Genomic DNA, 25453 nt, shown 5'->3' with positions numbered 1-25453 from the left:
GGGGCGGGTTGGCAGGGAGCTTTGAACTCTGTCGGCCGGGGCATCGTCTAGCAAACGAACTTCGCGGACGGAATCCTCTCGGGGCCAAGGCGGATCGGTTCCGACGTGGAAAGGTCACCGACTGACGTTCCGAACCGGCTTAAGAACAGCTTTATGAATTTCTCGTGCTTCCCTTCGCCTTGATCCCATTTCCCGCCGTTTGCCTTGCGATTCTCGCGGGCCGCAGCGACTCCTTCTCGTTGCGAATGGGCTTCAAGGCCGATCGACGAGAGAGCGTCGCGAGGGGTGGCAGCTCTTTAGCGGCCACGTACGCCGAGCTAGCGGACAAAGGCCGCTAATCTCGTTGCCTCTTTGAGTCGCTCGATGCGGCGAGCAATTTTCGCTGGACGATCGCGGAGCCGATGCTACTCGATCACTTGTTCGTTATTCGGAGTCTCGTGCTGATGACTTGTCCCTCCCACGCGAGTCAGCGTCCTCGATTTATCGGGAGCACCCACGTAAACCGACGGCTTGCATTTCATTTAAGGGGGTAGGTTACCCTCGATAGCCCTAAAAGAGGCCTTTTTTCAAACGCAAATTGTAAAGGGATAAATAACAGTAGAGCGAACGTTTTTTCCTGGTTTTAATCGTTATTCTATGAGCTGTAACACAAAAAAAGGAAAGTCTAAATATCTCCATGTACATAAAAGTTGTGAATAAAAACGTAAAGGCGTGTACCCGGTTTACTGTTTGATAGTGTACATAAAATCTCGAAAACCGCTCCAACGATTTGGATGAAAATTTAATGAGAGATGCAGAGAACCATTCCCTACGATGTGTCGGGAGCAGATTTTCGAGAAAAAAAAATACAATTTTTATATTGAAAAATACGATTTTATCGATTTCTTGTATGAAAAATATTTTTTATCTTTTTTTTAACAATTTATCTCGAGAATCTGCTCCCGACACATCGTAGGGAATGGTTCTCTGCATCTCTCATTAAATTTTCATCCAAATCGTTGGAGCGGTTTTCGAGATTTTATGTTCGCCATCAAAAGGTGCACCGCGTACACGCCTTTACGTTTTCACTCACAACTTTTATATACATGGAGATATTTAGACTTTTCTTTTTTGGTGTTAAAGCTCATAGCATAACGATTAAAACTAGATTTAAAAAAACGTTCTCTATACTGTTATTTATCACTTTACAATTTGCGTTTGAAAAAAAAGGCCTTTTTAGGGCTATCGAGGGTAACCTACCCCCTTAACCGTGCTCTCGACGGAGAGCAGTTCTAATCCAACGGCGAAGATGAACAGCGAGCGTCCAGGAAAACCGGGATCCCGGCGAGTGGCTGGTTTTGTGTTTCGCGTTGCCCTTTGTTCCGCGGTACCAGGAGCCATTTCAGCGGCCTGTTCTACCAGCGAAAAATCCTTCGAAACGGCCCGCCTAGCGTTGCGACAATTATCACGGAGAATGCAGCGCGCACGCTGCTTTCTCTCCTCAAAATTCCGCCCCGCTTGTTCGCCTCTCATTGCCCCCTTCATTTGCCTCTCCTTCCAGGAAACGAGCACGGTCTTCCTTTTATTTCCATCTGGCGAACGTATTCCGCCATCGACGAAACGAACCGCCAGCCTTTTCTTTATCAAATACCGACGCATCCGGCGCGAAGCGGCCGCCATTAGCGGCGTTCGAGAGGCGTCGAGGCGCACAATAGGAAGCAGAAGTTCGGAATTATCTGTCCCCGGCATCCCTGTCGGCTCGAAGCCTAAGGGGGGGTAGGGAGCGTATTAATTTACGCGATTTGCACGCGCGAGGATCGTCGGCGCGACGGGGAAGCGCGTAACCGCGAGTAAGCTTCGCGAAACGCGCAGACAATTAAGCCGTTCTGCGACGTCGAGACGTCTGAGGGACCCTCCATAGCGAAGCTCAGCCGAGGGGAAATCGCGCGGCGGTGTTTCGCCGAGGGGTGAGACGGGGGTGGGGACAAAAAGAAACGGCGAACCGTGCGATGCGCAGCAGACGACAATGGAGCCAATACGGTGGAAAAGGCGGCAGCTCTGTGTGAATACTGTGAAAGACGACGACATAATTGAGCGTGGCCGATAATTGTTGGCCAGTTTTTTCCGTGTCGATGACAAATTAGAGGCTGTCGGTCTGGTTGAAAGTCTGCCAGCTTGGGACAAAGTGGGATCCATCCGTTCGAAAGAGACCTTGCGCTAATGAGCACAGAGCGTCGCTCAGATTCACTTAGATTTCTTTTGACGCACCGATAAAATGTTTCCAGACAAAAGAATTCTAGCGAATCTACCCGCGACAACAAACCCCTGTTCCACCGAGGAAGAACTCTATCGAATCGAAGCTTCCTCCGATGCTATTCACCTTTTCTGCCGCTCGGTAATCGCATCAGAGCTTCGAGAGACAAACATATTAGGCGACGCTGCGTTCCAAGAGTCTCGCCGCGGGAAAAGCCGAGCGCGGAGCGACGAAGCCGGTCGCGAAGACGAGAGAATGAAGGATTTCACGAGCGAACGGCCCACCCGTCGGCGCCGGGCGTAATTGAGCATGGCGATAATTACAACGGTGCGCGGCAGCTAGACGATAGAGCGGATTCGATCAATTTCGGTTCCCCTGGCAAGCAGAGACGAATTTTCCGCCTCTTTCCGTCGCGACGGAATTGTTTCTGGACCGAGACTTTCGTCCCCTCCGCGGGGGTGTTATTAATCGTTTCCCGAGGCTCGCTTCCGGTTTCCATCGTGGACGTGGAAGAGCCGCGACTCTCGAAACTGATCGCGCCGGCTCGTCGAGATAATTAGGTGAAAACCACCGCGAGGGGTGTACTAGTCGGTCCGTTTGCCGCGGAATTAGTTTAAAATACGGCCTCTAATTGGCAAAGCTGTGCCCTAATCTGCCCGAAACTCACCTCTAATTTGTTTCTATCCTGATTAACCTATTAGTGGATCTGTTTCTGGCTTCGGCATCCGTCGATCGCGTTGTTGGGCTGAGCGCCCGATTTCCACGGATTTGATCAGCAGTATCTGTCTAATGCTCCCGTGGAAGGTCCAACGTACGGAGCAGCAGCGTTTTGGTTACTACGCCAATACAAAAAACTTTGTAACTCGGACAAAAATGAAGTTTTCGAGCTGAATTTTTTGTTTGCAGTCTTTCAAAAGAGTTTAATGCAATATTAACAATAGTTTTTAAAAAAAAAAATCATAAATTTCGGGAGCTGTTACACGAGTATCCCCCTTAACACCCGCTATAAACAAAATGCACTGCGCCCTGATAAAATTACCGTCGCAACAAAATCGCTCGTCGAACACCCTTTCGTTCCATCATTGAATTCCACTCGATTCCCCTCGAGCTCCTTAATCCACCCCTTCCGTTCAGGACACCCACTTTCCACTGGTAAATATTATCCGAGGAAACGCAGCTCGACATTATCCGTCGATTTTCTGGCCGCGGTCCAGGCGGAAAACGGGGCAACATTTTTCCCAGAACCCCCACCCGGCTGACGGTTCATAATTTCCCCCTCGCGCGACGGGGGGGTGGAAAATAAAAATCAGAGCATAAAAAACACGTGTCTGAGGGTAGGCTCGTAGCGCGGCCACGCCGGAAACGGCGACGCCGGCAGATACGTATTTATTTCGAACGGAAATCCGCGAGGTCCGGCCGCTGTCGGTCGTACGTCATGTCGCGGCGTGCATGAACAAGCGTCACCGAGGGTCGACAGTGCCTACGAAACGTCGTGTATTTATGAAGCCAGGGTCAGCCGTCGCTGTGGAGCAGATATGGGAAGGGGTTGACGGGCGTGCGCCCACGCTACCCCCGTTAATGACTTTCGACCGGGAGGGATGCGCGCTGTTATCGAAATCGTGATACGAATACTCTGTGGCGCTGAGAGGGGAGAGTAATAGTGTTCTTGAGAATGAACGGATAGTTAGAGGATCAGAAAGGAATCAATGGGATAATATACGGTTCACCGATCGCCAACGCGTACGGTGTTGAAAATGGCGCGATTTTAAGTACGACTCGAGGGTGGGAAGAAAGTCCAGCTCGCCCTCGGCGACGCCAGACACTGTGGATCACGCTGTGATCGCCGTTCATTTGTTTTTCCTGCGAGCCCGAGGGCACGCGAGAGAATGCGCCGGAGCCATCAAGGGGGGCGGAGAACGGGGGAGAAATTGAAGAGAATAGCGGGCGGAGGGCGGGCGAATGCGGATGAGGCTCCGTCGCGTGCGTACGTTGCACAGTGGGGAAATTTTGCGATTTTATGGCCAAGACTACAGAAATGAAATCTCCGAATTTTACAAATATAATACAAATGTCAATTGAAGACCTATTGTATTTATAGAATCAATAGTCCAACGTAAAATAATATCATTGCAGGATATTATGGGATTGATAACTATTTTATGTATTGAAAATTGATTCGTATATGAAAAGGTTATTTCTAAAACACTACTTTAAAAATTGTATAAATTACGTATTAAAAACCGAAACATAATTATTTTGAGGACAGAAAGATATCTCACGCACCACCAGGAATTCAATCCATGCCTTGAATCTAGGAGTCTATACGAGCTTTGTATTAAAACATTTAACAGTAAAATTGGTGGCATTTGATACTCATATTAGTTCTTCAATTAACATTTGCATTTATTTTGTCGAATTCAAAAAAATTATTCTTGTGGTTTTGGCCATAAAATCGCGAAATTTCCCCACTGTGCGTTGGGGAAAAAAGGAGTGGAAGGAAAGAGAGGGTCGTTCGACGCTTCCACCCCCTGGCGACGTGCCGTGGAACGTTTACCCTCTGCCCGTGAGCGGCCACCCCCGTGTCGATGTCACGAGTAACGAGTGTCGTGGTGCAGACTGCATTAGTACCGGCGGGGCTGTGGGGGGGTGATGGTGGTAGGGAAAAAAAGAAAAATAACGACGAAACGGAAAGAGAGGAAAGCGGAGCGCGGACGATCGATACCACCTGATACATTGTTTTCGGATAAGAAACGGGGCTGGCTGCTTCACGCTCGATGAAATAGTGCGTGCAGGGCCTGGCCGCGACACTTTTGATATATTGGAGGACACGGGGTATTTAAAAGAAGGGGCGTGTGTAAATGATAAATCCCGCGGGGATCGTTTTTGTCTTATAGCCGCGCTAGCCGTGTTTCATTGGAACGTATGGGGATGGTCTTTTGTCTGATAAGGCCCTCCTCCCAAGGACATGCATACTTTTTTAAATCTATTCCTCTGACAAATTATACCACGAGCGTTAGGTGTCGATAGTCTCGCGTACGGTGTCTGACCATACACCGAATCGTTCCACTTAGCCTTTTAAATACTTCAACTACTAACACGTTTCCTCACGGTTCCTCTCGTTTGTCGCATTTCCTCGATCCCCGAGACCTTCATAAACACTCCAAGCGCCCGGTACCATGACAAAAATCCCCTCCCGGGCAGACCTGTCCCCGACAGCGACATCCGAGCGTACACACCCCCGCGGACCTTGGACCTGGCTATCACTTAATCAAACACACCCAGTCCGCCGGGTGATCTTGGAAAACAAAATTTCCCAGCGTCGCCCATGACGCGCGCACAACTGGACGTCGTCCGGCGAGTGGCCATCGCCGGCGCCCCCCTCTGTCCTGCCTCGATTATCGATTATGAAATTGCACCGGACAAAGCACACGCGAGGGAGAGAGAGACAGGGATGGGTGGCTTTTGCGCGCGTACAGGTGCGCCGATTGGCTTTCTGATTATCGGATGACAGGCACAGAGGTGCGCGCTCGCGAGCACACGAAACACGACAACGCGGTTGTCTCTCTGCCACCCCCCTCGCCACCCCTTTGGCCGACTTACACACCCCTTTGCCGCCGCGCACGTTCTCCTATTACACGGGCCACCCTCGCACACAATCGCGCGACTCGCAAGCCACGTCATCGTGCACCCAATGTCACTTTATCCACCTATGACGCTTCATCCAGTCCTCCGTCACGGACGCAGGGTTATCGTTACACCTATCACGCCTCTCTAACTGTTATACAGAGGAGCTCCGGCGACCTCGTCTATCCCGGCGAGCTGATCCCGTACACTAATTCTCTGTGGCCGCTGCGCCACGGTTGTCGTCACTCATTAGACCCCGTCATTACTGCGCGACTGTACAAGAACGGAGTGAGCGCAGGCCGTGGGTGACTCGAGACACCGGTTCCCGGAAGTGTTCTTTGGGATAAACCTTCTTTCTTTGTACTCGGTTTCTTGCGAGCTTGCAGGTGGTGCATTTGTCGCGAACAGATCCGAGCTGCGGGGTGTTTCGAGGGTGATTTGTTTGGTGTAACACGAGTGTTATTGAAACCTCGGTAGAGGTATGCGTGTTAGATAGGGCGGAGGGAGAGAAAAGGAAGGTGCGTTTCACCCTGGGCCTGATAGTGGACTCATCAGTAAGGCTTACCTAGCAGACCCTGATTTAGACGCGGGGATGTTAGAAGGGAGAACGAAACGGGAATACATTATAGGAGAGAGTAGGTGAGGGAGAACTAGCGAGAGAGCGGGATCGGTCGAGAGGCCATCTAGTGGCGGAGTCGGAGGTATCGCTACAGTCTTAATAATACTCCTGATCGAAGATGAGGCTAGTGAAGCTTTTGAGCACCGAAACATCTTGGAGATCTTAAGAAGGATGTTAGTTCTATCTACGGAATGCGGTTTCAAACGTTTGTTGGATGAGTAATCGCAAGAGACTTAGGGAATGACGCTCGAGGCGCACAGTAATCTTCAATGAACGTTGAATTGCGTCGGAACGAAGGATATTTAGACACGCACCCGGTTGCGCGCCATGTTACCGCAATTAGGCGAAACGACTTCAAGTAGACTCGTTTGCCAGCTAAACGCGAACGTCCTACTTTCCTTAACTTCTCTTAATCTGTTACGACGTCCTCCCCAGAAAGCGTCCGCGCTAGCCCTCAATCATAACAGATCCAGCGATCAAGGTCCCCCCGAAGAGTTGATTTTTTAACGAGGGCAGCGCAAGCACGGACGAGGGAAATTTGTCATCCGCGACGGAAACGGAGCGGTCGATCTAAATACACGAATGAAGAAAGGCGATATTTCAGCCGGTTGGCAGTTCCATTTTTCCGCGGCAAACGAGCCAGCTGTTTGCGTTTTGCCAGCCGGAGAAGAGGCTGGCGATCGATCGGGGCCGGTTCCTTTGAGGGAACACGTCGCGATAATAATCGACTGGAACGATTATGATTTATTAGGCGCCCCCTTTTATCGGTAATTGCCGAGCCGCTACTTTGTCGCGACCCAGTTTAAGCGCGGCACGAAGACGAAACGCCCACTTCGTCTACGACTTAGCGGAACTTCGAAGACCCCGCTCTTTCAATTTCATAGCGTTCTACAGGGTGGTCCGCGAATGGAGTATATATTAAACACTAGGAGTTTCGCAGGAACCTTAAAATACTGAAAATTAGAGGAATTGCAGAGGTCTAACGATGCCAAAACCTTAACAAATTTTGTCACTATAAAAATGACGTTTTCCAATTCACCTTCCATACACCGTCCCATTTAGTAAACACATTAATATACTTCCCACATTTGTAGTATCAGCAATCTCCATGTCCGACTACATACATAATTATTCCCCTTGCTGTCCTACGCTGTTATCATAATACCCAAACCCCCATCCGTTCCAATTCCGCTGTTGAAATATCAAGTAGCACCGCGGAATGTACGAAAACGCGGTTGCCTGTCTCTCATTCATTCCTCCAAAGGCTATCGAAATGAATCTCCCTTTGCCCCGGCGATTGTCCATCCGCATGCAGCGCAAACACGCCTGTGGAAAAATGGAATGCAGTCGCAAGTTCGCGGGCCCCGTGGCGCGATAACAGGCGCGCTCGTCGATAGGAGAGTTGTTTATCGTTACGGAATTACTGCGATTCGCTGCTCTCCCCGTAGCAGCGTTATCACCCTTATCGCGGCCGCGGAAGCGCATAGAGACAGATATCGCCGCGTCTGTGCGTCCCTACTCACTTGATTCGATTAGAGACGAGCAGCTCGGCTATGTTTTTGCCCAGCATGGAGTAGAGCGTTTCCACGAACACCAACACCTTCGGGTCTGTTCTCAGTCGAGCCTCGCTGCGATGATCCGGCGCCGATGGCAGCCTCGTCGCTCCTCTCAGCGTCGAACACCTTATTGCTGGCTCCGGCCTGGTGTCTCGGTGGATCAGGCTGCAACAAACAGGAGGGAATCATGAAGAATATTAAGTTTAGATGAGGCAAGTCGGAAAGTGTTATTACTCCGGAGCTTCTTAAACTTCCGGGGCAATATTCCTTCCTGCGAAGAAACTTTCTGCTGCAACACCGCCTTCTCCTTTCGGTCAAAGGAACTTCTCTTTGATTTACACGGTTTTTACAGCGTCTAAGCGACAGTGGCTAGTCCAGTTGAGGAATATTGAAAACTGGGCCTTCGGGTGTGAAACGATGGGTTCCTCAGAATTTCAGCAAACAATGAAGGATACGTTCTTTTTAATTAGGTGATAAAGTGCAGCAGGATTTCAAGTGCCTTGGAAAACGGGAATTAGAACGTTGCCTGCGAAACGAGGAACTGTTTTTTCGTTAACAACTTGTGAAGCACGTTCCGGGGATGTTAAGTATTCATTGTCACGTGGATGCCAGTGGCTCGGTATTCTCTCGTTCACGATGGAGTTCCAACGAATTCGAAATTAACGCTTCGTTGGCGCCGTTTTTCGCTACGAAGGCGGACGGTTTTCCCGAATAATGAGGATCAACTCGCAGAAGAGATAACGTCTACGGCGTCTCTCCCTCGGGGCCGCACAAAGCGGCGAATTGCTCCACTCGGCGTAAATCTGACGGCATTTTTACGATTACCGATAATCCAAGCGTCCCAAAGAACCGGTGCCACGCAGCTCCGTTTCGGGGCCGAAAGAATTCCTGCGCCGGGATCGCTCTTACTCCAGCGACCGTGCAAGTGGAAGATCCTGAGGAATGCACCCTTCAAAAAGCCCCCTTCTCATCCTTAAGCCCGTTGCGTGAGCGGAATTAACCTTCCCAATATAACGTCGAGATCACGGGCTCGAGAAAGCGTCTGGAAATTCACTGCGTAGATCACCTGGTGATATCTCGTTCTCGATTAAACCACTGTGAAATAGCAGACAATCTAGTCACGTGAGACGAGCACACTTAAACTTCCTTTCCTCAATCCCCAGTGTGGGATGAAAGAACCTTAAAGGGTTAAATAAATAATAATCCTTTTTTATTTGTTTGCTTATTTTCTACCTAAGTAGGTACTAATTTCTTCCTTTATTTTGTTCATTTTTGTGCTTCTGCTTGTATTAGTCCTCTAATAATTTTGTTTATTCTCTGTGTACCAAAGAGTTTTCACGCATGTACAATTAAATAAATAAATAAGAGAAATAGCCGAATTTTATAAGAAGAAAATACGTTACGGTCTGTTTCACACAGAATTAAATAAATTTCCTGCAGAGGCTAAAAAATGGTCCCTTCAAATTGTTGATGACAATCGCATTCCGTAGCTCAACTGGAACGGCCAAAGTTCCGGCATCTCCCTGGCACGGTACATTCTCACAGGTGCAAGTGGCGCGATGCATTATGCGCGCTGAATTAACGCGTCGTCGGCCGCGAAACTTTGCTCGATAAACCACTGACCATCGACCCTTTCGCTGCGAAGTCTGAGCGGGGCGGTGATCGATAAACTGTCCCTCCTTTGTTACGGTCAAACAACGCGGTGGCACGCTATAAATTACGTGTATCAAGACAAATTTCACCGGACAGATCGCCATCGAGTGGTGGCCCCTTTAAAAACCGCTGTATCGGGACGCTCGCTGGAAACGTTAAGCCCGCTGGTCGAGCTTCCGTTTTGTGCCTCGTTCGTCTCGATTTAAAGCATTCACCGGCGCCTGTGCAACGGCGGGACACCGAAAATTTGTTACGTTCGTTCGATTCATTCCGCCGTTCCCCGTATTAATGTAAAAACGGTGTACGACCGGTATCAACGCGGATGCAGCTCGATGTCCGTGTCGAGGCTATAACACCGATTGTTGGTCGGTGATTAAAGGACTCCGATCATATCTGCCCATATTCTCCGTTTTTCCGTGCAATTAATTCACACCGCAACGGTGACTTTTAATGGGGACATTTCTCAGAATGTTCTACTCGAATTGATTCGTCGATTAATTATGTATCTAATAAATTAGAAGCTTCGATATAATAATAATAATAATAATAATAATAATAATACGTCTTTATGACATTCACAAAAAACACACACACACACAAGAGAAGTAATGCGCGAGTCTCAGTAATTTTGCTGCTTTTAAGTCTGACCCGACGATTAATAACAATGTACAATAATAATAGACAGAGAATATATATGCAAGAGTTATTGAATAAAATAGAAAATGGAAAATAGAAAATACAAAAACAAACGCATTACGGTAGGCATGCTCAACTCTATCCTGAGTTAATAGCACTAATCAATATAATTATACAAAATACTTTACAGACTTAATAAAAGAAAAAACAATATTATTATTATTATTATTATTATTATTATTATTATTATTATTATTATTATTCGTTTTTATTCCTTGAAACATGCAAAGAACAGTAATTCATAAAGAATAGCGCAGTAAAAGGTGAGGCTGCAGTAAAAGACTGTTAGAAGCCTCACCTATGACTAAATAACTGAAACTAAACAGAAACTAGTACAGAGAAGTAAAAACTGAAGAATTAAGAGAAAAATTATTACGAGAAAAATTATTATTATGGTGCATTAGGATAAAAAAACATAATCGTAAATGGACAGACTTAATCGAGACAACGAAAAGAAGGAATATAGAGGCGACTTATGCTACTTAAGTGTGAATATACACCAAAAAGAAAGAGAAATCCTTACTTCCCCATCTGAAAAATGTTCCCGCAACCAAGGACCACAGATTCGTCGAATTCAGCTTACAAAGTCGCTCCAGAAATCCCCTCGAAGGCGTCACTGCTTAATAAAGTAATTTCTCCGCGGCGAGGCAGCGTTATCCACGTAACCCCCATTTGCATCATCGCTTTGAATCATCGTTCGCGTGCGCCGCGATCGTTCCAGGCACCTTTCGGCGTCTCCGATTCCGTGCCATTAACCGGAAACGCGAGAGCCGCTCCGCACCGGGCAGATTCGGCCAGTGTGGAAGCCGGAATGGAATCGAATGGCCGCGTCGCGGGGAATCTACATCCATAATCGGTCGGTATGAAATTCAAATTGGATCTTTTGTGCGGGGCCGACTTGCCGGCAACTTTTCCCTTGAAAGGGAACGCCCGCGGAAAGTATGTGGCCGGGAGGGCATTCAGACCGAGCGACTTGGAATACTTGAAATACTTGAAGCGCTTCTTGCCGGGGGGGAAATTATATAACGAAGGTCCGGCCAGTCGATTTACGGGGCTCTTAGTCACTGTCGTTTGTTCGGTGAAGTTACAGCCGGCGAAAGGGTTAGTCTTTGGGCGAGGATCGCTATGGAATCTTGATTGCATTAGTTGCTAGGATTTTAATTGGAATCGGTTTCATTATGGGCGACTGCCCGCGTAAGTTGCTTTGGGGGACGAGCGTCCTGAGATAGGTTGTACAGTTATTCCACTTCTTAACGCGTTCTCTTCGTTTCTATAAAAACTCACGATTCTCCTATTAGAGGACACAAGTTTCGAGGATCGCAGAGGCCAACACTACACAAATCCCTGCAAATGTCCCCCATCCAAAGATCGTAACACCACGAGAACAACTCTGCGAGACGCTAAACATCGGGGTAACTCTTGCCAGGTGCTCTTCAAGTACGAGCCACGGAGCCCGTTTACGTCTAAAACGGGTCTCACAAAAATGACGGAGGGGCGTGGGATCGTCAGGCTCGTTAAACTCTATGGCGCCATGCTCGTGGCGGAAGCAGCGGTGTATGTACCTTAAACTCGATTACGGGGTTGGCGCGGGGGAGGCTGACGAGCCCATAAAACCGAGCTGGCTTCATATCCGGAAAGATCCATGGTGCGTGTTCTCACATATAAGCTTTCGACTACGCTGGTAATCTGGTCCGAGAGATACGGAACGTCATCCTATCGTGCATCACCGGGTGGCTGCGTGCCGGAAGTAAGCCTATTAGCGCGCGGGCTTATTAGAGGACGCCATCTGACCCAAATTCCACGTTCCTATTGGCCAGAGGCGTAGCGGCGCGCGGATACCCCTTAATACGAATTTATGATAACGCTTTGGGGGCTGAACGCGAGCGCCGCCCACGGCTGGATCATGGTGCCTCGTGGGGACTCATGACTTTCCATTCTGGCTTGCGAGCAAGTCCCACTGGATTATGCTGGGATTTTTATTCATCCACGCTGCTTCGTTTTCCTTATCGATATCATTACATGCTAGTGAATGAGAGGGAAGTGTTTGAAAAAAAATGTAGGAGAAAATGGGACCTCGGGTGATGGGACTCGAACCCGCGAACTTCGAATCCACTGTGTGCTGGTTAGCCGCCTTAACCGATTTCCCCAAAGCCGACTACCCGAGGTCTCTACGCTTTGGACACTAGATACTTAACTCCTACAAAAATTAAGAAATCCTCGCGATCCTGGTTCACCGATGGTTCTGAATAGAATCTTTTAAAAGACCCCGTACAATGTCGACTCTTTTAAAGACACGCGAATTTTCTAACCTGCGATGCGAGGCTCGCTAAATGGGACACGCGCGTGCACGCGCGCCTTCCAGCGACCGTTCTGCCCTGGCGGAAGCTCTTTATTACCGTCGATGATCGATCGCTCCTGCTTTCCACCTTAATTGATCCCACTTCGAGCTAAATCCCCTTGGCTTTCTCTTTTTATCCACTTCCAGCGCAGAATGGCCCTTCGATTGTGGTTTCTGTGAGGAGCAATCCTTTCTTCCGAGGTCTCGAGCGCTGGGAGACTCGTGGAACGCGGGATCCCTGAACCGACCGCGAAGAATCAAGTCAGTGATTGCTACCTCCACTCTTCCTATGACTACTGCATTCGGAGACTTGGTAATCGCCACCGGTACCCGGACTCCCTTCCACATTTTTCCTCCAAAGACTGAAACTCCTCTTCATCACACTAAATCTCTCCAACAGGGGGAGCCATCCTCCCATCCCACGATCAATTCCTTTCCCTCAGACCTCGCAATTCGGAAAACTCGACGATCACTGAGCACACAGATTCGATCATCCTGCCTCGAACTTAGACCTCGTCTTCCCCGAAGCTATCATCTCCCCTGCTGCCGCGTGTTTTCCAAGAAACTCGGTCGCGATTAGCACCGTCTAACCCCCCTGCATTAATTTACTTCCGTCGCGCGGTGTTTGCAGTGCGCTCAACGGCGAGGTTCGATACTCGAATGGGAAAGTCGGTAGCAGCTCGCGAGTTCACGCGCGATCCGTCCCGCCAGGCTCGTTAAAGTGTTTTGACGAAGCTTCCGAGCATCGTGCAAGTCGACGACGCTGGGAGAGAGAGAGACAGGGGAGACTTTACACCGGTACCTTCGGCAGCCTATGCCCATCTAATGGATGACTGGAATTATTCAAAGACGTAGTTCGTGAAATTCACTGTGTTAGCTAGCAACATCAACCTCAATGGTATGATTATTAATTAAGACGGTGCATCAACTAGGGGGATACTGGCGGCGGGGTTGCATCAACATCCTTCTAAATCTCTGGCAGCAGTTTGCCCCCTTTACGTCCTGCCTCCACGTCGCTCGTTAACTTTGCAACGTTGCTCGTCAATCATACCAGCCAACGAGCAGGTCCCTGGTAATTTGTGCTCTACGTTATTTATTATACGGGAATACTCCTTGCGATAGGGGCGGGACATTTTTGGGTAACTCAAAAAGGTCCTTGGTTTCTTCGAATTCGAGTGAATTATCGAGACCCTCGGTTGTCCATTTTGGGGGAAGGGCCCCTGGTTTCGTCAGCGTTGGCGCCACTTTTAGAGGTCTGAGAAGAAGATGTGAAGCCTCTCGCCTGGCTTCCTCTTTTATTAAATATTCGAATTTCACGGTGAAAGAGGGAGGACACGTAACGGGAGTCCCGGTACGTTAGTACGCTAATAAAGGCCTCCGTGGGGCGACGCGAGCCCCTCGAAAAGCAATTTTAGATTACGGCCGCCATTGTCGCCTATCGACAGCCGATTAAATTACACCGAGAATTGCTTCCAACATGGCATACGGGAGGGGGGGGATCGGGCCTCGAATTACCGCCTCATATAACAGCGCCTGGTGCTTTTCGTGCGGATAATCGAATTACACCTGAGGCGTTTTCCGTGATCCCCCTTTTTCCTTTCTTCTTCTTTCTTTTCCTCGCAGCTATTGCACCCCGCTATTCCCATCACGCTTGCGTAAAACACCATCTCTGGCGGTTCGAGTGCCCCTCGCCCTCGGAACGCGTCAATCGAGGGAATCGCGTGCGATTCGATGCGCCAACTGCTTCTTCTTCCAGGAGCTCCGCGGGAAATCGCAGGAATATAAGATGAAGAGGTAAAGTCGTTCGGCGGAGTCCTGTTTCGCCGAGTTTACCGCCGCGCCGCGGCGATGGGCGAGGTCTCTGATGGAATTTGAAAGGGAAATAACCGTGGAGAAGCTTCGACTTCGTTTGCTTCTTTCCGGGGCTGGCGTGCGAGTCCCGGGGCGTTTGCAAACTTTCGGAAAACAATCGAGAAGTATCCATCCGGGTTCTCACACCTTGATCTATGTACGCTGCCCGTTGGGACTGTGTTGGTTGGGGGAGTGGGACGGGGGTGTACGTGAGCGAGCATTTTCCAATATGGGATATTGGAAGTTGGTGTTTTTTGAATGAGCAGACGCGACGATTGGAAGATTTGAAAATTGTAGCTACAGAATTTGCAGCTTTAAAACTCGGGACTTTGGAGTTACAACATAAATTTGGAGCTGTTCAACATGGGGCGTTCGAATTTAGAGCTCTCCAATTCGGAGCGTCCGAATTCAGAGCGCTTCAACTTGAAGCATCCGAATTCAGGACGCTCGAACTCAAGGCATCTGAATTCAAAGCGTTCGAATTCAGAGCTCTCCAACCTGAAGCATCCAAATTCAAAGCGCTCTAACTCGGAGCACCCGAATTCAAAGCGCTCCAATTCGATGCATTCGAATTCGGAACTCTTCAACTCGAAGCATCCGAATTCAAAGCTCTTCACCTCGAAGCATCTAAATTCAGAGCTCTCAAACTCGGAGCAGTCAAATTCAGAGCGCTCCAACTCGGAGCATCCAAATTCAAAGCGCTACAACTCGAAGCATTCGAATTCAGAGCTTTCCAACTCGGAGCATTCGAATTCAAAGCTTTCCAACTCGGAGCATTCGAATTCAAAGCGCTCCAACTCGAAGCATCCATATTCAAAACGCTCTAACTCGAGGCATCCGAATTCGGAGCGTTCCAACTCGGAGCATCAGAATTCAGAGCTCTTAACCTCGGAGCATTCGAATTCGGAGTTCTTCAACTCAAAGCATCCCAATTCAGAGCGCTCAAATTCGGAGTATCTGAATTCCGAGCGTTCATACTTCGGAAATATAAAGTACGAAGCTACCCAACTCTCAGCTTCCGACTACAAAAGCATCTACACACAATCAAAGGCTTTCGAAGGCTGGCATTTAGCAACTATCGTCTCAATCTCGCCTCATACTAGGCGCCAGCAACTCAACGACGAAAGTTTTTCCACTTTTTAGACGTAAAAAAGTTTCGCCAGGAACGCTCTTCGAGTAAATTACCGGAAGTACCGTGAACACCCTTTCCCGTTCGCCGCGATCCCCAGAATTCGCTCGCGGTACCCCTTTCCTCGTTAGACCCGTTCGTGCTACCGCGCTTTCTTCCTTTCGTACTTTTTTATCTCTGGTCGATAGCTGCGCGGCAGGAAACGTACGCCGGCTGGCGAACTTTCGGTGCCCGAAGATCGTAGGAAACGTTGCCTGGACACGCGAGTCCACGGCGCCAGGTACAATAAAAACCTGACCAGGCTTTTCTCCGCCCATTGTGTACTTGCGAGTTCGATACTGGACATTGTGTCACCCAAAAGGGGAAGTGGACGATCAAAGGAAACTCTATATTCCCCCAAGGTTCAATTTTATTATCAAACGAAGCAGGGAACGCGGAAGAATCGTTGTACCTTTGAGGGAAATTGAATGCCTATCACCTGGTACTCAAATTACAAGTGAAATAAGAATTCGAAAGTATAATAAAAAGCTGCATTGTTCGAGAGATTAAAAATCATCAAACGCAATAGACTACCTTACGTGCAATTCGTAAAGATCGTAACAAACATATATAAAAGCGAACTCAAATCTTTTTGAAAAGAAGCTACATAATAATCTGATTCAAGATCGAAATTATTCGAGGCTGTTCACCTATAGAGTCATCGTGCTCGGGCCTCTTTTGTCGGAAGCGTTTAACGCAGTCCAGCGACGCCATGGCCGACAAACTCTACAGGGTCATTATCGATTAAGCCTGTGCAAACAGTCAAGTAATTCGACTGGCCGATCAAATGCCCTAATCCAATAACAACTCCACTCCACTCGTGTATACGAAAATGCATCGTGCGCGCGCGGAGTTGTCAACCGAATTACCGAACGTTGCGCGCCGCCGGAATTGCTGTTGGCCCCGAACGAGCGGGCCGACAAAAGATCGAATTAACCGGCGTGGCTAAATTGCCGACTGGCTCGAATTACCGGTGTACGCCGATTGGTCCGGGCCCCGACTCATTTTCGGCTCGGTCGCGGTTATCGCCGCAAGTCAAACTCTCCGCGCTTTCCACCCCCTGAATTCGAAAACATCCGCCTGCACGAGGAGTTCGCTCTCGAATTTCGCGAGTTGCCGAGTCGTCCACGCGAGAGGACTGTTTAGTAGGCGACTCGGCGATTCTATTGGCCCACTAAGCTGAACACGAACCGCTAAAATGGCATAAAAAGTGTGATACCGTTGTGCGGGTTTCATAGAATCCTGAGTAATACGGTGAAGTGCTGTACGATTGAAAGATAGGTGCGATTAATTAAATTGGACTTCGAGTGAACTGTGACATTACTTTCACTGCCTCAAACATCAATGGCCAATATTACCTCCTAAATATGTGAAATATTCTTTGAACCCCACGATGGAGCTTTCGCGAGCCACCGCAATCCCAATACATCTCAGAAAGCGAATTGAATATACTGCGAATGGAAGCACGCATATCCCCGAGACCTCGCGCAGCAAGGAAATATTCCTCTGGAAATCGCGAGCCGCTTTCGCACCGACGCTCGCGATCCTCAATTCCATCGTGGAAACAGTTCATCCAGGGACCAAATATCCCGAGCACAGAGGAATAGAGAGTTCAATTCCCGTTCCACGGTGGGCGCGATCCGCCGCGTCGTTGCGGGCATCTCGCCGCTGCACCCCAGAGGCTGCTCGCCGCGAGCGGAGCGTGAAAGAAGGGTCGAAGGAGGCAGTGGAGCACGAGAGGATCGAAGCCACCGCGGCTTCCCGAAGAAGTAATTTCTGTCGCCTTGAAATCAGTTTCGCCGGACGTCCGTAAATTGCCGGATGCTGGCCGCCCTTCTTGATGGGCTTTCACCCTCCAGCCACCCTCGTCGCTCACAGGCTGACTGACTCCCAGTCACGACGGCCTGATCTTTCCTCCGAGCTTTTTCTCCCTTCCCCCTTTTCTCCTCGAGGAGGCGCATCGCCGAGCTCGATTCTCACCTACCCCCGCAGCGAGCAGGGGAGGGGGTTGGACACGTCGCCAGAAGAAGAACTGTCGGAGCAATTTAGAGCCGCGCGATGCTCAAAGTCACGTTCCCCCCCCTGATGGAGAAACGATGCTGCGATTCCGTCGCGCGAATCGCGTGGACGCAGCAGAATGGCAGCGCCACCGAAACGGCCCTGGAGAAAAATAAGATGAATCGAACGACCGGTATCGATCCTCGCGACCCTGTCCGGCATTAATCCGGGGAACTCGAGCAAGAGGATCTGTCAATTTACTGCAGCCCAGCTCGAACACGATGATCGATCGCTGGCCAGGAGACGGGCCGGTGTTGTTTTATTCACGGCGAAAAATTAACGAGCGGTTGTTGGTGGCTGTGTTGGCCGGCCTCGGGGTCCGCGCTCGTAGTGTCGAGGATGCTCGATGCTAATGACTCGTTGCCAGGTGTAATAATGGAATTTATGAGAATCGCGGAGATGCTTGTTAAATCGGGAGGTGCTTTTCGCAGGGGGCTGAATTTTGATATTAAGATTCATGAATCTTTATGAGGCTCGATGTGGCACAAGAGCAGTGATACGTCGCGTGGAAAGAATCGTCCGGACTCCCACGATATGAAATTTCAGGCACACCGCGCCCAGAGATTCAAGCCCCCGCGCGGCGGCGGCGGCGACGGAATTAACGCTAATTCGAACAAATTCGACTCGTGCCGCGCGAGTAAATGAATTTCGTCGGTCTCCATCGGGGGACGGTTTTATCAGCGGCAGCGGCGAAATCTCCATCGCCGAAAAAGAGCGTCCCCGCGAAGCGGATATAACAAGCGGTTAAGTGACTGAATTAGAGACGAAAGATTGCGGCCATTTCTTTCTGTTAAGTGCTCGTAAGGCTGATATATGGAAGTCCATAAACAAGCCCGTAGAATCCGCCCTGGTGAGCTTCGGCTACGGCTGCCAAATGTAATTGGACGAAATAAACGTTGCAGCAAAATGCTTTCACTTCGTTACACCACGTTCGGCCATTTTATTCCAATTTTTCCTCTACCTCCGTGTGCCCGTGGGAGCATCGATCGCCCACCCCCGCCCACCCCCCTATCCTATCCCTGCTTCCCCCCTTCAAAGGCTCTAATTACACGAATGCAACCGGACGTTCGCTGGCATTCACAGGTCTCTCGTCGAATAATCGCGAATAATTGCTTTTGACGCGAATAATTTGTCGATGCGCGAAAACAGAACGTGCACCCCGCCTCTCCAATCATTTTTACGAAAACTGTCATTCACCGGATAACCAAGAACCGTGAATTCCAAATCAGTCTTTATAACTATTACCATTCATTCTTTGGCAATCTCCTATTTATCAATCTTTGCTACTGGACGTATTCATTTTGGCGAACGAGACACCTTATTATTCGTTGTTCAGAGAATTGGAAAGTGGTGCAAGAAATTGTGTTAGGAATAGTTAATGGATATACTCCAAGGGGGCGCGAAATCTTTTCCGGAGGGTCGCCGCGGTTATTTTTAGTTGACGATTCGTAACATTTACTTATTTTACCTAATATGGTTATATTGCCATAATTTACTAATAATGTAACACTGATTTTTCGTTTATGAAGCCAACTTCGACGTAAACGCCCCATCTAACCCCGCGAAATAGGGGGTTTCAGGATTACTTCACGGTTCCTAAGACGTCCCCCGTCCAATCCCAATGCAAATTGATCTGGACCGTTAATCAAATCGAGAGTAAGATGCCACCCAGCCCCGGGAGGATCGAAGGGAATTAATCATTGGGGATGAAGACGAACGCGCGACCGGTCAGAGATTCTACCACGGAATCGACGTTCGCAACGCAGCAGAATGCAAGCGGAGGAGCCGTCAGAACCGTCACGGCTCAATCTGGCTTTGGCGCCATCCACGAACCAGCTGCCGAGCGAAATTCAATGAGAGAAACGTTATTAACGCCGCGGTTCAGCGAGATGTATCAAAGTCGAAGCAATTAATACGTCATCAAAGGGTGAAGAGCACGCCACGCTGGAACGCCCGCAATTTCTGAAGCTCCAGAAGACGTGGGACGTTACGAGTCACTGTTACGAGAGACGAGGCAGGGGCGAAGGGAACGGGGAGGGCGAGGCCCAAACGCTCGACGTTGAAACAATTAGGCAGAAACGCCTCTAATGACGTGGCAGCTGCTCAAATTTGGCTAGCAAAATTCCTCGACGCCGTTACCCCTTAATCTTCGCCCGACAACGTGACAGACTGGCCCTGCTCGATTATTCATGGGGTGAAATTTGCGAGCAAACTCGTCGAGTGTCACCTTCCTTGGTAGAGTATTTAAAAAAAAAAAAAAAAAAAAATGGAACCTCCGTCCTACAAACCTCCGTCACTCGAGTAGCCTGTTAGCCGAATGCAAGGAAGTTTCTGTGAAACGTCCCTCCTAATGCAATTCTTGCGACGTCAAGGCTGAGTCGAATCGAAAGGATTTAACACGACATTTCGTATCTCCGGTGGCGCTTCATTTTCCGTGTTTGCGTCAAGGTACAGTGTCGCCGAAATACATACACTGTGCTTATCGTTAAATGGCGATCGGCGTACGCGAGCATCCTCCCCCGGTTCTCTGCGAGGGGTGCGAGCGAACAGCGAGTGGGCGGAATCGTGGCCTGGTTTCGAGGAGCGGTCGAAAGAAACCCGGGCGACGAGCTTTATCTCGTTAATTTATTTCTCTATTTAGCAATCCCCGGGGCGCCCAAAGATTACACCGTGGAGGGCGCGCCCTTAAAAAGCAACGGCCGTCGCGAGACGTATAGAGATCTCGGGACCCTCCGTCTTCCTCTCGCTTTCGGTGCGCTGCAAGGTTTCACGGAGATCAGCCGGGTAATTCTTTCCGACGCTAATCCGCTTGCAGCGTCGCGGAAAAGGAGCTTACGGCAACATCTCGCGAGCTCACGGCGCCATCGGCCTTTAAACGCCGGATTAACGGAGTCATCGCGATACGAACAACGCGGCTTTGTCATCTCGATCACTGTCATTACCGGGCCCTCTCCCATCCGCTCGAAGGAGCCCGGGTTCAGATTCTGTCGCGATTGCCGCGAAAGCGCGAGCAAAACGGGTCAGCTGAAATCTCGTTCCAGAAATATCAAACACTCCGCGGCACACAGAAGCCCGCTGGCGGAGTTGGGAATTTTAAATTGCACGTCGCTGCCGCGCCACGGAACGCAGCGTGCAAAAGGGTCGCACTCGCTGTGTACCGAGGAGCCTTTTAACCCCGGGCGAGTGCAGGCGCGACCCGAGGCCAGCCGGGGAAATTACTGTATCGTCGAGTTGTAAGCGACTGCTTGATAAGCGGGATTCCATCGACGTGCCGATAATGCAAAGTTTGCCGCTCGAAACGGTGAAAAGAGAACGGCTTGTCGACTGGAAGGCCCCCTCGACGCCGCTGCATATAGGCCGCGTTTACATCGACAAGTGGCATCGAGGATCGCTGCCAGTCGCGATCGCCGCGGCGATCCAGTACCCTGCTACCCCCTAACCGCCCGAGTGCAGCGTGCACGCACCGGTGTGCATCGCGTGCGATCGCTACGGTTACGTTCGTTTCGAAGAAACTTGAGTTTCAATCGGGCTTCTTCGATGGGAATCGTTCCGCGAATGGGTATCACGTGTAAATGTGCTCCAATGGTCGTAAAAGTGAATTCCCAAGATCCAGGCGTTGGATTTACGTGTTCTTTGGGAAACGTCTGACAAGCATTTACTGTAATGCTTCATGCCTGGTGTTTCGTGGCAGGCGGACGTGATTGACTTAACCACTTTCAGTAGTATAGCGTGCGTATGTTATCAGACTTGGGCTACGTAGGAAGCATACTCCTCTGCAAACATGCACAATCGCAATGGTAATATCCCTGGGATCTCTCGGACACGGAACAGTCGTTATTGAATCTAATGTGGAGGTGGACTCAACATGGGACTGTCCAAAATGAAATACAGTGTACCTCAAAGTAGGACCTCAAAGGATTAAGTTTGCCCTTTGAGAATACTAGAAGGTATTCAACGACACGCGAATGCATTTAACCACCTCTGACCGACTATCTACATCATCCCCCTATTTCTCCATCCCCAAAACAGAATAGCCAAGCATTAGGGGACAGTTTAAGAGTTAAAAGAAGATTATATATTTTTTACAAGTCTTATTACTCTGATTTGTTGCTTTAGAATTTTAGATATGCAAACGCTATGGGTATAACAACTTTGGGCAATACATTCTTATGCTTAGGGGTAGCTGAAGTCTGTCAAAGATTAGAGAAATTATGAAAATTCAACATATAATGGCCATATTTTAATTTATACATTTATATTGCATTACGTTATATTAAATTTACATTTAATATTTGATCATTTGTTGAATTTTCTGTTCCCTGCAGACGGGGTACAATCAACTAATTGTTTTACTCAATTATACGTCAGATGGGGCAGAATGATACCTTTTCTCAGTTTCTGTTTTTCTTAAGGGGTTAACCGCAGTCAGGAGGGAGAAAACGAACAATTCTTTGGGAATTCATTTCAGAAAGTACATGCATATTTTTGAGGGGGTATTCCACTGTGAATTTTTAAAGTTTTTTTGTATGCAAAGGTTTTTGTATTCAGATGAGGGGCACTTTAACCGGATATTATATTATACTTTGGTATAAAAGTATTTAGTTATTTGAAACTTACAATGGAACCTGTTAAAGTGTCCCTCATCTGAATACAAAAACCTTTGCATAAATATATGCATGTACACTTTCTGAAATAAATTCCCAAAGAATCGTCGTTCTTTTTCTACGTACTGACTGCGGGTAACCCCTTAGTGAACAAATGAATGCATTTGAAGAAATTTCTAGCGTTCCATACCCTTGCATATAATTATCATGTAAATTGGAAATTTTACCATGATTGAACTACCCCTAAATATAGATCGATTGCGCTCACACTCTGCTCGACTTTACTTTTTATAAAAAGAGACAGACTGAGATACTAAGAAGATCATATTTTCATACTTGAAAACTAAGCTCCACCTTACCGAACATGTACCACGTGAAAATATTCGATTTTTCCAAAACCATCGCTCCATACTCATCCCTTTTGACAAGTTCACTAGCTCCACACTCAAACATTCTTCAACCTCCCCGTACCTCACAGCCCCTTGCTCCCAAAACGCCCAAGCATCGCCAACAGATAAATCGCGAGCCAAGCCCGCGCGCAGCGACAAGATTAAAAAACCGCCCTATCCCTAACGGCGTTACATAAATTCCCCGGCGGGGTTTAGCCCCGCATTCTCGCCACGTCGGCGAGCAAACATCAAGAATGCATCGCGGGGACGCGTTTCCCGTGGAAGCCGTTTACGAGGAACACGGGGACGCGCGCGCCCCTACGACAATGGAGGAGCGAGCTTCGAGGCTTCTTCCCTGGAAAATCCGCGTCGGCGTAATCCGCGTGCGGCGTATCTGCTGGCCATAAATATTTCGTACAATGGTAACGATGTACGTAGTACAGGCCAGGACGGTGGGCGTCGGGATTTTCCACGGGTTTTCCTTTTGAAAATACGAGAGATCGACTGGCTTTTCGTCGGACGCCGGTGATGAATCGGCCCGCGACGAGGCGGCCAGGTCTGGGAGCGGGCAAAAACGAGGCTCGCGAGTGGACCGAGAAGGGAGCCGCGAAGGGAACGCGAGGGGGGCTCTCGGCTGTTGGTAGGGACTCTCTCGATATGTTTCGAATTGTGCCGAGTTGATGTACGGCGTGTGCTCTGAGGGGAGATGCGAGGGAAACGCGGGGGTGGAAGGATGCTGGTGGACGGACAGATGCCGCTGCTAACTGGAGAGCAGAATGGAAGCCAATAATTCTTTGTGCCCAAGTGGACCACTCGACGCTCGCCGGCGGGATGAGCGCGAGTGTGTGGGCGTAGATAGCCGGGCCGCGTAGGTATATATAAATTGCATCGTTTCCCTTGAACGGTTCATCACGGTCCGCCGATCGCGCTCTATTGATTAGGAGTCCAATTATTGGCCGGCAGGATGCCCTGGTTATTTTTATTTTCGCCGGTTATTTTCGTCTTCGTGCGACAGCGCCACTTTTTTTTTTGTACCCGCGCGGCCCTCAGCGAGGCACTGGAGGCGCGGAGGAGATTTTAATTCGAAGGTTCTCTTCCCTTCTGCGCACAGCGATGATACGTTTGTCTTTGACACCTGGGTGGACGGAGAGATTGGGGCAGATTGGAGGGTACACCGTTTTAATCGACGGGGTAATATTTACGAAGGATACAGAATATTGGAAGTAGGGATTTTGGGAAAGCGGTGTGAAGCGATGAGAGGTCTTTAATTCTGACGGATTGGCGAGGGTGGATATGCTGGAGATTCTCGATCCCTGCAGTGGGATACGAATGGAAAGTAAATTCCCTGAGTGACAAGAGTTTGGGAAATTAATATAAAGGTATGGAGGCACAGTGTACGCGTTTGCAGGGACAGAGACACTCTCTGTAAAAATATCTACCACCCCTAAGCAACCCGTGTAAAACTGATATCATTACTGGTTTCAGGTCACTCTCGGAAGATTCATTAAGAACGTCAAAGAACCTGAACGCTTTAATCTCTCCCCTCCAGTTCTGTCCGACGTAAAATCCAAACCTCTAATTAATCCAACTCCCCGACTAGAATTTAGATTGCAGCCGGTCCCACGCTGACTTTAATACCAATTTCCCGGCCGCCCCTCGAAACAGAAAATTATTCGCCTGCGTCAGCGACAATCTCGCCGCGCGATCTTCGCGTCGCGGCATTCAAAGACAGTTTCCGCTGCGCGGAATCCTTTCCGCCCTCGCTCCACTCCCTTTGACGAGATATAATCAAACACGCGATTAGGCTCGCCCCGGTTGTACGAAAATCCCAACAGTCATCCCCGCGTAGCGGGCGGAACGAGCACGGTGACTGTGTATATCATCGGGAGCATGCCGCAGCTTCGCACAAGTTTGCGCTGCTTGCCGCTATCAGATAACAGATACACGCGAGAATGCTGGGCATGCACTAATTTACGTGTGTCATTACGGAGTCGCGCAGACATGCGCCACTTATTAGAACGCCGAGCATCTTCCGTGCACGCTCGCGCATATTAGAGAATACTGGGGCACAGTCAATCACAAGTTTGCTCGTATAAATTCTGAAGAGATACTGTAGGATGCCTAATGTTGCGGGGCTCGTGGGATTATAGGGGAATCTCCTCTGAAGAGAACTGAGGACTTTGCAGCGAGAAGGGTGCAGCTCCATTTTTGACAGTTTTGAGTTGTGATTTGTAATATAGGTACGTTAAAAAAATTATACATCGTTTGGTGCACGTTTGATGCAAATCCGATAACAAATGAGTGATTTGTTGCAAATAAATAAAAATGGAAATTAATGTTAATATCAATGTTAATATTAACAGAAATATTAATATTAATAGAAATATTAACATTAACAGAAATATTAATATTAATTACTACTAATATTACTATTAATATTAATTACTATTAATAGTACTTACTATTAATATTAATTACTATTAATAGTACTTACTATTAATATTAATATTAATTACTAGTATTAATTAATATTAATATTAATTCCCATTAATATTATTATAGAATATTTTTTCGTCAAGAATAGAAATGAAAACATATCAACTCAATAAATACTACTTATTGTGTGAAAATATGTATTTTTCAATTAGTGTTCTCTTTGTAATG

At 48.6% G+C, this 25453-nt stretch overlaps 1 protein-coding gene across 1 annotated transcript in view; it reads right to left on the bottom strand.

Moving 5' to 3' along the window:
• The window catches only part of Sfl (N-deacetylase and N-sulfotransferase sfl), a 66033-nt gene that overhangs the window by 29703 nt on the left and 10877 nt on the right, over positions 1–25453 (bottom strand). Inside the window, exon 3 of the mRNA XM_076829374.1 lies at positions 8000–8197. Within this exon, the coding sequence (XP_076685489.1) occupies positions 8000–8197 (198 nt within the window). The remainder of the gene's footprint in view (positions 1–7999; positions 8198–25453) is intronic.

The sequence above is a fragment of the Andrena cerasifolii genome, chromosome 16 (genome assembly GCF_050908995.1).
Source record: "Andrena cerasifolii isolate SP2316 chromosome 16, iyAndCera1_principal, whole genome shotgun sequence".
NCBI classification, from domain to species: domain Eukaryota; kingdom Metazoa; phylum Arthropoda; class Insecta; order Hymenoptera; family Andrenidae; genus Andrena; species Andrena cerasifolii.
The sequence above is the reverse complement of the archived record's forward strand: the minus strand, read 5'-3'. Positions and strand labels throughout refer to the sequence as shown.